This window comes from Diabrotica virgifera, chromosome 7 (genome assembly GCF_917563875.1).
Source record: "Diabrotica virgifera virgifera chromosome 7, PGI_DIABVI_V3a".
NCBI lineage: Eukaryota > Metazoa > Arthropoda > Insecta > Coleoptera > Chrysomelidae > Diabrotica > Diabrotica virgifera.
Window position 1 is genome coordinate 224553417 of NC_065449.1, and position 14373 is coordinate 224567789.

The following is a 14373-nucleotide window of genomic DNA, read 5'->3' on the forward strand; positions in this document are numbered from 1 at the left end:
TATTTGGTTACAATACTATCTTTTAAAGTAGGTACCGATAGGCATTTATTATATATGTACTTTCTATTAGATTATTCTTTTTTTAACCTAAATATATAGTATAATAAGTCGATTGTATCGGTTCAGGTAAATACTGTCGCGTCATAAGACAAATTTGCTTGCTATGTTATCAAAGTTAAAAAATTCGATATATTTAGCAAAACAAAAATCCTTGAACCTGTCTTTTGGCGCGTGTTATACAGAGAGTAAGTAGGGGTAAATTGTAATATTCTTATCTTGTATTGCTAAACGCATAAATACCCAAATCATTTTATTATTATTATTCATTTTATTTTACTCTAATACCATGAACTCGTTAGCAATACTTGTATTATTTTTATGTGGCAATTTGAAAATTGCTCTGAGTGAAACGGTAAGCTTTAAAATTTTCTATGGTTTATGTATATTTTATAGTCAAAGCCCGAATTTCAGGCACTCCTAGATACACGATCATTATTTTTGTCATAGGCAATTATTTTTGTCATAGGCATTCCTCAGGTATGACTGACGGTCTCAGTCAAAGCCCGAAATAAATTACAGTTTTCACCTTTGAGACCACACCCCTAATGACCACACCCCTAATTTGAGGCTTAAAAATCTAAAAGGCGACCATGATAGGCGAATGGCAAATTTTGATAATTCTTTATATTTTCGAGGTCGGTTAATCCGAATATGAAGTTTATTTTTATCTAGAGTTGGTGGAACATGTTCAAAAATCAAATTTTATGCCAAAATGCGAAAAATCAATTTTAAAGATTTTTCATATTTACCTCGCTGTATTTTTGGTCGCTGTAAATAGTCCGTTCTTTAACGGTAAAATATTTCAAAACCTCTAAATTTTAAAGAACCTCTTGGATTGACATGAAATTTGGCATACACATAGCTAACAAGTCAAAGAAAAAAAGTGATATTGTGCCGATATGTGCTTTTGCCTTGGGGGTGATTTTCACCCCCTCTTGGGTTTGAAAAAATATTCGTCCAAAGTCAGGAAATGGATAAACTGGCTAATTTTAAGTAACTTTTGTTCTATAGAGTTTTTTCACTAAGTCAATACTTTTCGAGTTATTTGGCAGTGAATATGTTCATTTTTTCAACAAAATAACCAAGCTTTTAGACGGTTTTTCGCAAATAACTCAAATACTAAGTATTTTGTCGAAAAAAAATTCATAGCAAAAATATATCCTGTAAAAAATAAAAAAAAAATAGTGTATATATCACGTCTCTATACCTAGTAGAAGCAGAGGTATAGCTAATGAAAAATAGGTTCATATTCGTCAAATTCCAAATGGAATATTTTAACGTGAAATAACCAAAAATAAAGCACATTTCGGGAAAAACTCATTAAAACTTATTTAAAGTGTTTAAAAAAAGCTTCATTATTGTTTTATAAAAAAAATTCTAGCATTAAAAGTAAACAAGTTACGCTCAAAATAAAGTTAGTCCCTTTTTGTTTTGGTAAAAAAATCGAGAAAATCACCCCCTAATTAGTATCTTAAATGAACTTAATCGTTACGACTTCACAAGTTTCGTGACTCGTGTATGTATTGTTTATATGATCTGTAAGTTTCATCGGTTTAAAGTCCTTTTTATTGAAAGGGCTGTAGTTGAAAACGGGTTGAACGAGTCACTGATCACGAATATATGCACACCAAATCTTAATCAATTTTTGTCTAACAGAAAAACAAAAAAATACATGATATTCAGAAAAGGAATGATGACTTTTTTTGTTTTTCGAGATTTTTTGTATCTCTAACAATTTTTAAGTTATTTTGAAAAAAAGCATATTTTTCAAAATTAAATTTTTATAAATTTTAATTTGAAACCAAATTTTTTAAAAAATAAGGACTTTGAATCGATGAAACTTACAGATCATATAAATACAATATAAATAAAATAATTTGTGGAGCGGTAACGATTAATTTTATTTAAGTTGCTAATTAGGTGTTGGTCTTCCCGATTTTTTTCTTGTCAAAATAAAAGGGACTAACTTTATTTTGAGCGTAACTTGCTTAAATTTAATGCTAGAAACTTTTTGTAAAACAGAAATAAAGCTTTTTTAAACACTTTAAAAAAGTTATGGGTTTTCCCCAAAATTTTTTGGATATTTCACGTCGAAATATTCTATTTAAAATTTGGTGAATATGAATCTGTTTTTCATCGCCTGTAACTCTGGTTCTACGTGATCAAGAGATATAACGTGTACACCAATTTTTTAAATTTTTTATAGGCTATATTTTTGCTAAGAACGTTTTTTCGACAAATTACTTACTTTTTGAATTATTTGCGAAAAACCGTCTAAAAATGCGGTTATTTTGTTGAAAAATTAACATATTCACTCGCAAATAACTCGAAAAGTGTTGACTTGGCGAAAAAGCTCTATAGAACAAAAGTTACTTAGAATTATTTAGTTTACCCATTTCCGGACTTATTTTGGACATATATTTTGTCACCCCCAAGAGGGGGTGAAAGTCACCCCCAGGGCAAAAGTACACATCGGCACAATATCACTTTTTTTCTTTGACATGTAAGCTATACGTATGCCAAATTTGATGTCAACTTAAGCGGTTCTTTAAAATTTAGAGCAAAAACCGTGAAAGAATGTACTAAAATATTTCCTTTTGAAAATTTTACTTTATCGTCTTTCGATTATTTAGATTACAACGAGATTTGTTAAACAAATTAAAAGAGAGATTGTTCATTTTTAAACATTTTGTCGAACATATATGTGAAATAATTCAATATGTATATAAATATTCCTCAAAAAATCATCTGCACCTAGGTGCAAACTTAGCGGAATTTTTCATTTAAAAAAATGTAACACGCTGGAGAATTTCTACATTAGGGACTTTAATGTTATCGTCGTTTTTTTTTGCTTTCTTCTTCTTTTTTTTAATCTTTAAATCTTTTTACCTTTTGTATAGGCCTATCTTTTTGTTTTCTTATTTTTATATTTTTTAATAATTTTGGTAGCGTGAATCCAAAATTTTTAAATTTTTAAAAAATAAAATGCATAAACCAAAATATTAAGAAGCCAAAAATTGGTAGGTCAACTCTTAATACATCTAAGTTGTTTTGTTAATGGATCCGATTAATTATAATTATTACCTACCAATTTGTGGCTTTTTAATACAAAGTTTGGTATGCATTTTATTTTTAAAAAATTTAAAATTTTTGGACTCACGACCAAATGTCGAGTATAGCACTTGTTTTTGATCTATTTTAATTTAATACAAGGTAGGCATAAACAAACAAAATATCATAGATAAGAGGGTAATATTTCCATCAGGAGGATAAAAGAGCATATATATAATTAGGTTTGCCCAAAAACAAATAATCAAAAATAATTTAGTGTAGCTTAAAATAGTGTTTTACGGTTTTCTCAAAACTTATAAAATGTAACTTGTCTCCTTTCAACAATAAACTATTGAATTATTTCTAGGCAATTTGCTTAATTAGTGAAAATATAAGTGTAAGTGTAACTTTAAACGCAATAACATGATGGCTCGAGGCTCGCGGCTCGTGGCAGTGATACACGTACGGGTTACGAGTAAGGCTACGGTTATATTGGACGCGTAGTCTGAAGACCAATCAGTCGGACATAAACGGACGACATTGGTAGTGCGACTAGGTGGTCGGATTGCATGCGTTTAACTGCGACTATTTGTTCAGAAAACCGAGGATGAAGAAAACCAAGGATGAAGAATATTTTTATTAGATAATAATTTTTTACGTCTTAAATAGATTAAATTGGATAGATAAGAATATTAGATTAAAAATAATGCAAATATCTATACCTATATTTACTGCTTTCATTCATTTCTGTCGCCAGGGATATCCACATCTTACGAACCCTATCTCGATTGTGATAATCTTTATTAGTTTGGTCCCATAAATGCCTTTCTTTCAAATACCCCTAAAATTAATTTTTCAAGATCCGTCTTCAGACGCGCGTTGCCGCAGGAAAAAACAAACAAGTTTGTTTTGTAAATTTAGTCATCCATACACGTGCGTAAACTGACGGCTATTACTTATTCAATATAACCGTTCTTATTTATTTGCCCATGTTTGTTTCTGTCATCCGACTACGCAATAGTACGTCCGACTCGTTAGTCGTCAGAGTACGCGTCCAATGTAACCGTAGCCTAAGATTTCAAACTTGTTGGATCGACGGCGTACTTACTCGGCGGACGTAAAGTACGCGTACTTGCTGTGATACACGAGCGAAAAAGATCGTCGAGCCATACGTTCGCGTACTTACTCGCGTGTGTATCACCCCTTTTAGCGGCATAAAATGACCGACTATCTTTCTTCTGAATCTTTGCTAAACTGTGCTGTTCACTTTAACAAGTTGAAAAACATTAATTGTGAGAAATGTCACTGAATGTTTATTTACAGTGTCTTGAATTTTGTATGCAAATATTACAAAATGATTTCTCGAATATCACACAATAGTAAGAACAAGTAAGAAACTAATGCTCTAATTTGTTTCTCTTTGTTTCCATTCGGCAATAATCACTCGAGGCTGCAGGCTTTAGTGTGTATTGCCAGGCAACAAGTTTTGAAAAAATTGTCGCATTGTTTTCGATTTATTCTCACTCTCTTGTGACATTAATATTGAAACATTAACCACATACAGCTGTATCGGTTGCAGTGTAAACTTGCCCTTTTTATTATACAGGGTGCTTTCAAAATTTGCATAAAATCGGCATCTTTTTTCAAATGGGATACCCTGGATGTGATTAATTATTTTAGAAGAATACGTTTCTGGTTCTGAAAAACAAAGCAAGGAACAGAACAGGTTGGCGAAAACACCTAGAATAAGCCAGGACCCAAAAAGGGTTGTCGAGCTACTGATGATGATGATATTTCTGACTATCGATTTGTATTGGTATCCCCCATACCTACGTTTTGCAGTTTCCAAGTAAATTAGAATGTAAACATCTTAGATTATCAATATTAAGAGTGAAATAGCTATAAAATAATACTGTGATTTGTAAGTGAACAACTTATAGAAGATATTTTTTATAAATTATAGAGGCTATTTGTATCATTTATATTTTAACGTAGTTATAAGATAAGAATTTGGTGTTTATATTGAGAGTAAACTGTAAACTAAAAATAGGACTAAGTAGCTTCTTCTTCCCTTCTTCCTAACTTGGGTGAGACTTATTAGTCTCTGGCACTTGGTCATAAGATTTTTGTACCATACCTTGTTTATTTCTTTAAACTCTAATAAGTTCTGTGGCCCCAACGAAGACCAACAGTTTTCTTAATGGTAGTTTTAGGATCTCTTCTGGTTCAAACCTCAGTTGACCAGTGAATTATTACCTTACATCACCTACACTTAACGAAAAAGGTACGTAATATCAATAAAAATGTTAATTCAGACAACAAACGCAATACTTAAAATTTGTCCAATTCTTGATTTTATTGAGACAACAAAACGATGTTCATCAATTCATTATTTTCGTTCGTTGAGCCAAAGTATTACGTTTATTGAATGGATGAACATTCATTATGTATACCATAATATCACTTTATTGGTATTACGAACTCTGTTCACTGAGTCAACGAACACTATTTATTGATATTAGGAAATCTATTCACTGAGTTAACGAACACTATTTATTGAAACAACAACGTCGTTAATTGACTGACGAAGACTATTCGTTGTGTCAATATCAGTGTTATTTCTCCTAACGTATTTCGTTTATTTCTACAATTATTTCCGTTTATTGTTACAATTAATTCCGTTCATTCCCACAATAAATACGGTTTTTCTTACAAGCAATTCTATTCATTCTTACAATCAGTTTCGTTCATTCCTACTATGAACGTATTTTTTACTGAATGCAATAGCCAAGTGTATGATAATAATTAATTAATAATAATTTTTTAAATCCCCCTTTTTTGTCCTTAACCTAAAGGACTTTACACTGTGTGATTTTTCATATGATTTCACTTATACAGTGTACAGAAATATGTATTACACTCCCCCACCCCCTTATTAACTTATTTATTTTTAGCACATAAGCAAAACGCTCGGACAGGTCGATTTTTAAAATAATCAAAGTATATTATAACATCAATGTTTCGAACTTTACACGATCCCTCTTCAGGTGACAGGCGTAACTTTGATTTTTTTAATGGGAAAGTACGTCATGTGACAGCTTATTTAAAAGCGTTTGAAATAGTGATTCCAAAACTGTATAACACTTTAATCCTTTTTGAGAGCGCAGGTTCAAAATTTCGATCGAATTCTTTTTAAACGCATTCATTTTTTTTGGAATTCTAAAAAAACTAATAAGTGTTTTTGAAAAATTTAAACGCAGAATAAAATATTACATTATTACGGAGGGCAGAAAGTCCCTTAGAATAAACAAAAAGTTTCTGTTGAATGGTATGCCTATTTGAAATTTAAAATCATACTAAATTTTTTCTTTTTCACCCCTGTGACTTATTAAAATAATCATTATAGAGGTTCTCAGGGACTTCAGACCCTCGATAATACTGTAATATTTTATTTTGCATTTAAATTTTCAAAAATAATAATTAGTTTTCTCAGGATTCGAAAAAAATGAACACATTTAAAAAGCACTCGACCGAAATTTCAAGATAATAGACACAAAAAACTTCCTTCTACTACGGACTACACTTGAAAACGAAATGCAATTATTATTCGGCACTTCGGTAACACAGAGAAGCTAGGGGTATCACGATAAGGAAAAGCCGTTAACTTTCAAATGGTTAAGCAAAACATTTATTGTCTCAACAACTACGATTATTGTCACAATGACCGCATTGATTGTGGGTATTAAATGCAGTAGTAGATTGATTAATGCATTCGTTGTCACAGCAATCAATTTACATCTAATCAATAATCATATATTACTCTATATTAACAACATTTTTACATTGTTTTAATGAAATCTGTACGTTGTTACGATAAACCAAGGTAATTGCTTGTCATCTACGAAATCAAGAACGTGAGTTGCTGCCAGAACTAACAGTATTTATTAAATATACGAAACTAAGTTATTTAATAACGAAACTAAGTTATTTAGTATGCAAGTGCTATTTCCACGATGTAGAGACGTGAATTGCGATATTTATGCATGTTTCATTGATTACCATAAAGCGTTCGATACAGTAAAGCACGACAAGCTGATGGAGATATTAACCAATATTGGAATAAACACCTGTGATTTAAGGATTATCAGCAGTCTGTACTGGAATCAAACATCATCTATCCGGACAGAGGCAGGAGAATCCGACGATATCAAAATCAAACGTGGGGTCCGTCAGGGATGTATACTATCCCCACTGCTGTTTAACATCTACTCTGAGGAAATCTTTCAAGAAGCATTGGATGATGTTGAAGCCGGAATTAGAATTAACGGAGAATGTATCAATAACATAAGATACGCAGACGACACTGTGGTATTCGCTGACAGTTCTGAAGCCCTACAGGAGTTAATGAGCAGAATCGCAGAAGTCAGTCAGAGATACGGACTTTCACTAAACACTAAGAAAACCAAATATATGATGATCTCTAAGAATGAACAGCAATTTGGACGAATCAGTGTGAATGGTCAACAAATAGAAAGAGTAAAAACATACACCTACCTTGGTACGAACGTCAATGAAAATTGGGACCATTCTATAGAAATCAAATGTAGGATAGGGAAAGCAAGATCTGCATTTCAAAAAATGGCAAAGTTGTTCAAATGTCATGATTTGTCGATACCCATAAAATTCAGATTACTACGATGTTATATATTTCCTATACTGTTGTACGGAGTTGAGTCGTGGACTCTCACAGACGCCACCTGCAAGAATTGAGGCTTTTGAGATGTGGCTTTATCGTCGAATCCTGAAGATATCTTATACCGACCACATTACTAATGAGGGTGTTTTGCTGAGAATGAAAAAAGAAAAAGAGCTGTTAATCAAAATAAAAACAGCCAAAATCGAATACCTCGGTCACATCATGAGGAACAGTGAGAGATATGGACTGCTGCAACTGGTCTTGCAGGGAAAAGTAGAGGGAAAGCGCGGACCAGGAAGGCGAAGGATTTCCTGGCTGAGAAATCTACGAACGTGGTTCAACACAACCACTACAAATCTTTTCAGAGCAGCAGTGTGCAAAGTGCAGATTGCCATGATGGTCGCCAACATCCGAAACGGATAGGCACTACAAGAAGAAGAAGTTATTGGCTGAATAAATTGAGTGTTATTGATTAATGTACTCTAGCTATTCTCACAATTATTATTCAATCATTGTGACAATAACCAAATACATTCGTCAATGTCTAAAAGTTCGTTGAAACAACAAATTAAATTGTTGTGACAACGAAATACTATTCAGTAATCACTGTTAATCAATATTACGAACTAAATTTTTTTGAGTGTAGTACACTGCACAAGCATAGTATGTGTATGGCACTCTCTTTTGGCATTTGGTGATTTTTTAAACGGCAATGTCGAGTCACCATTTCAGTGAACGTTTTGATCTCACGTTTGTTGAGGTTCAGAACTGTTCGAGAGCTATTTTATCAATATTCTTTTTTTTTCGTCTGTATTTGCTCTTAAGTGGCTCTCCACTTCTTTTGACGATCCTTTGTCAGCAATTTCTGAACCTCGTTTTTTGTATTATCTTTAGTGATGCCACAGAAAGGTTCTGGGCATTCAAAAGTTTCTCTCGAGTCTTGTTTCGCTAACATATCTGCTCGTACGTTCCCATGCATCCCTTAATGACCCGGAACCCATATTAAAGACACTTCTTTCTCGCCAGTTTTGATTTAGTGAGTGGACCTTTACAGCCAGAATAGCTGATTGGCTCTCTGTGTAAATGTTGATTCTCTTAGATTTAGGGTGTTCATCAATGATTTTATCAATGCAGGCCACCAAAGCAAAAGGCAAAGACTCCGGATCCAGTACCATGGGCAGTTTAGATCCGTCAGTGAATTATATTAAGTCCCCATTACTATTTGGTACTTTTTGTTCTCTAGATGGTAAAATTTTGTTAATTTTCTCCGTGAAAGTTAGTTCTGGTGTCATCATATCTGAGTTCATCATAAAGATGGACTCCTTAAGTATAGTCCCAGTAGTGTTTGTGTGACTATTCAATATATAATTCCGCCTCCAATTATTGTTTGCATTGAGTCTCAGGATGGGCATAAAGGGTACCGCCGAAATATATAATTCCAGCTGGACGAGACCTGTGATAGCCTCTAATGAAGCTTTTTCTGTACTATTCAAGGCTCCTGTTATATTAAGAAGCGCTTGTCTTTGTAGGGTGGTGAGAGTGGTTACACAATATTGCAAAGCTGTCTTTATCCACCAGAGTACTGAACCATAAGTGACTGTCGGTCGTATCACTAATATGTATACCGAACAGATTACCTTTAGTTTCAATCCCCAGGTTTTACCTACATCTCGTCTGCAGTTTCAGAAGAGTCGCTTAGCCCTATTAATTATATTGTTAATATGAGTATTCCAATGGAGTTTCGAATCCAGGGTTACCCCTCATTGGTTCTTTCCAGTACCTCTCCAAATAATTTCAGCTCACTTAGTGCAGTAAGCTTCCTTTTATTTTTAAAAGCTATCAGTTTAGTTTAGTTTAGACTAAATATCTACCTAAGAGTCGGGAGATTATGATGACTCATCATTGATGAGGTTTTTCTTTGGTTTTCCCAATGATTTACAATTAAGATTTCTAACAGGAGAGTTTTACTGTTATAGTGTATTAGTAATGTATTTAACTTCTATTAACGGTTTTATAAAAATTTTTGACGATTATAATATTTTTTCAGCCAGAACACTTAAAGCTTAACCCAGAAAGTAGATCTGCAATCCGGGGAAGATGGTATTCACGACCTGAAGAAATTACCCTTAGTAAGATATTATACTCCTTCTCAGAGGCATCTTTCAGTGCCTCACAGTTTTTAGATTTATTTCTAAAGCATTAAGTTGGAAGTGACAGAAAAAAGGTACGTCCGTGATTAAAATCATTTATAACTTATTCTGGTTGTTGATAGATGGTGCTATAATCGAACAAAAAATGATTTATGTATTATCCACACGACTATAATCTGTACAAATAATAAGACTATACAAATCAAAGAAGATACCTTTTTATAAAATGAAATAAACACAATAATTGATTTGTTTTTATACCAAATTACGATTAGGTTCGATTCTGAAACTGTCAGTTTTAACTAAAATATCATATTATGATTCTCTACATTCTTAAAATCATATATTACGTCATTAATGACACACTGAAAGACTGAGAAGAACTTTAAATGAAGAAACTCTAACAAGAAGTAAAACCACTTCTATGTAAATTGGTATATTTATTAAAACTTAAAAATCCCAATGGATTGAATAAAATATAGAATAGAATAGAATAGAAATATGCTTTATTGTCATGAAAAATTGTACAATTTTATCGACAAAGCTTATAAAAAGTCAAGACAACAAAACAATAACAATCCAATTTACTAAAATTACATAAATCGTCAATATATTTACAATAATAACAATAATAATGAAGTTAAACAGAAGTAGTCAATTGCAAAATTTAAGTAAATTGCAAATGCATAGTCTACCTAGTAATTAATAAGTTTAAAAGTTAAGCTGCTGCATATGACACCCAAATATACACAAAAAAAATGATAATAAAAATACTACTTGTGCAAAGGGTACTGTAATTTCTTAGTTATTGATTAAGAAAATCTTCTACTGAATAATATGGTCTTTCAGATAGGTAGGCTTTTGTCAGTTTACGGAATTTGGGGAAAGATGCTGCAGATTTAAGTTGTAGAGGGAGATGATTGTAAAGTTTTTTTGCGGAATATAATATAGATTTCTTTACTAACTCAGAGGACGGGGTCGGCATATAGACGTCAAACGTAGAATTTCTCGTGAAGTAGTCATGATTAGGTCTTGGTGGAAAGACATGTAGATGTTTACGAATTAAGCAAACAGTTTCTAAAATATACAAAGATGGAAGGGTTAAAATTCTGTGATCTTTGAAGTAACTTCTGCAATGTGTTGTTCTTCTGAGGCCAAACAGATATCTAATTGCTCTTTTTTGTAATTTGAAAATAACATCGAATTGGGCAGCTGTACCAGAACCCCAAAAAGGAAGACCATAACGAAGATGTGACTCGAACAAAGAAAAATATGTTATTTTGGAAGATGCTAAATTGAGTTCATTCGAAACAGATCTTATAGCATAGCAAGCTGAGGATAGTTTCTTCCTTAACAAATCGATATGGTGGGACCATTTAAGGTTGCTGTCTAAAAAAATACCAAGAAATTTCACAGAATCAACGGTACTGATCTGGCTGTTATTAAGAGGTAAGGGTTGAAGGACTCCTTTATAAGACAATGCTACTGTTTTATCTACGTTAAACGAGAGTAAATTAGAGTCAGACCAGGTTTTTATTGTAAGTAGATCAGAAGTTATAGTAGCATGAAGAGTTGCAATATTTGAGTTGCTCCAAGTGATACTGGTATCATCAGCAAAAAGAAAGATTTTTCCATCGATTTTTAAACTAGTGATGTCATTAATAAAGATAAGGAAAAGTAGAGGACCCAATACTGAACCTTGAGGTACCCCACATACAATGTTTTTGAGACTAGAGTCTGTATCATTTGCTCTAACCAGTTGTTTCCTATCATCCAAGTAAGATTGGAACCAATCTAAAGAAATACCTCGAATTCCGTAGAAATTTAGTTTTCTTATCAAAATGTTATGATTTACACAATCAAAAGCTTTGGCGTAGTCACAAAAAACGGTGGCAGTGTGAAGATTATTGTTCAGTGCTTGATAAACCTCATATAGTACAGAAAAGATGGCATCAGTGGTGCATTTATTATTTAAAAAGCCGAACTGATTTTGTGATAAAATGTTGTTTTCAACTAGAAAGGACATAAGTCGGGCTTTTATGAGTCTCTCAATAATTTTGGAGAGTACCGGTAGTAGTGCAATAGGTCTATAATTGCAGGTATTAGATATTTCACCACCCTTATGAAGAGGAATAATGATGGCTGTCTTCAGGCACTCTGGAAATTTACCTTTCTCAAAGGAATCATTAATTAATGAGATGAGGACTTCTAACACATTTTCTGGGAGATTAGAAAAAATTTTTATCGATAGACCATCAGTACTACAGGAGGATTTGCTTTTGATACTATTGATTGTTTGGATCAGTTCAGATTTATCGACTGGTTTTATAAAGAATGAATTCGAGACCTTTCTTGAATTAGGGAGATAAGCAATGGGATCTTGTTGTGGCAAAATAGTTGATGTAATATTTTTACTCACATTAACAAAGTATTCATTTAGATTTTCAGGGTCTGGAAGGGAAATTGTTTTAGCAGTGTGGGTTTTATTTCGAAGATCGTTTATTATGGACCAAGTTTCTTTTGCAACACTTTTTGAGCTTCCCAAACGGTTATGGTAGTAGTCTTTTTTAGCTGATTTTATAAGTTTAAGATAGGTTGCCCTGTACTTGGTGATATATTCAGTGATAGAAACGTTAATAGTAAATTTCCTGATATAGAGAAGAGAACGCATATTCTTGGAAGATATTCGGATACCTTTAGTAGTCCAGGGTTTGCGATGTTTTGGCTTAATTGCAATTAAAGGAAATGCTTTTTTGAAGATACGGACAAGCTTATCCAAAAAAGTACTGAAATTATTATCCACGTCCATAGCAGGAAAGCGCCACTCAGAGGTTAAGCATAAATTTTGGAAATTACGAAAGTTCCGGGTGGAAAAAATCCTGCCTAAACGTCGGGTTTTCGAGGAAGGTTTGCTCAAGATATTAAACTTCGTATAAACTGCTTCATGATCAGATAGTCCAGCATTAATAATTGTAGAGTGGACATCAAGGGGTGAAAAATCTGAGACAGTATAATCAATTATGGTAGATGAAGTTTTTGTAATCCTTGTAGGAGAATCAACGTGCATTGTTAGACCATACGATTCAAATATGTTTACCAAGGATATTTGTGTAGCACTAGCAGCAGCATAATCAATGTTAAAGTCCCCGCATAAAATTTTTCTACTTTTATGGGGCAGGTCATCTAACAAATTTAGCAGGTTCTGAAAAAATAGTTCCACGGAAGAGTTAGGTGATCTATAAATGCAAATAATATAAAGATTAAGATTCTTATTGTAAATTAACGAAAACTCAAAGAAGGCTTCACTTAGCAGAAAGTCATATTTTGTTACCGAAGAAAAATCATTGCTCGTAGATAGAATTAGGGTGCCTCCGTAAGCTGAGCTTGGACGATCATACCTAGCAATTGTGGTGTATTTTTCTACAAAAAAAGGCTCGTTGACTTCAAGCCAGTGCTCTGTAACCGCAACTACCGGGGGAAATCCTAATTCCTCTAGGAACAAAAATAATTCATCAGTTTTGTACCTTATAGAACGAATATTAATCAGAACCATGCTAAAGTTGTTATCACTAAAACAATTTGAGGATTCTAGTCCCTCAGAACACGTCGTGATGTTTAAAAATTTCGTTTTGGAGAGGCAGCGGAATAGTAATTTCGGTGACATTCCCTTGATTTCTGCAGGTGAATAATTCTTTCAGAAGTGAGAAAGGATCTGTAAGCATCAAGATCAGCTTCCACCTCATCTGGACCAATCCCATAGGCATTGTTAAATTCCAGCAGAATTCGTCGTAGATCTTCAGTCTTAGTGGGAAGTCCCTCGGAAGCCAAAAAGAGTTTAACGCTTGTATTGGTAAATCCATCGTAAAACACTGAAGCTGGTTGGTCGTGTAGATAAGCAAGATGAAGTTTAATGGCTTTTAAGATATCCGGTTCCCTTAATCTGGCTAGAAGATATCGACTATTCGAGTTATTGGTTAATCTAACTCTTGGTGGGGTCAAAGGATCCAGATTTATCGAAGGTTCTAAAGTATCCTTCTTAATGAAATTTACAGGCGAATGGAACGGATTCTTAGATTTACAAACTTCGATGGCCTGCTTGTCTGTACTTATGTTTGTGTTTTCTACTTCATCTTTGTTCTTGCGAGAATTGGTAATTGGATTTTCCAAGGTGACAGGACTTCTGAGATTCTTCGGATTCTTATGTGACTCAGATGAAAGCGTTGGTTCAGAATTGGATGATTCTATAGACCATTTGATGTTAACACCAGGTGGCCAAATTTCCTTATTAAATAATAGTTTAATAGCTGTTCTAGATTTTATACCTATTTTAAACGAAGAGCCAGTTGCTGTGTCGGCATCTTTAAGGAGTGTGTAACATCTAATGTATTCCTTAATACCTAGCCTCTCTTTGATATA

At 33.2% G+C, this 14373-nt stretch overlaps 1 protein-coding gene across 2 annotated transcripts in view; it reads left to right on the top strand.

Annotated features, from left to right (window-relative positions):
• Window positions 1-300: 300 nt before the first annotated feature.
• The window catches only part of LOC114348623 (microfibril-associated glycoprotein 4-like), a 106486-nt gene continuing 92413 nt past the window's right edge, over window positions 301-14373 (top strand). Inside the window, exons 1-2 of one of the 2 annotated variants that reach the window (XM_028299144.2) lie at window positions 301-412; window positions 9855-9936. In XM_028299144.2, the coding sequence (XP_028154945.2) occupies window positions 347-412; window positions 9855-9936 (148 nt within the window). In that variant the 5' untranslated portion in view covers window positions 301-346. The remainder of the gene's footprint in view (window positions 413-9854; window positions 9937-14373) is intronic. The other variant, XM_050657190.1, reaches the window with a different exon arrangement.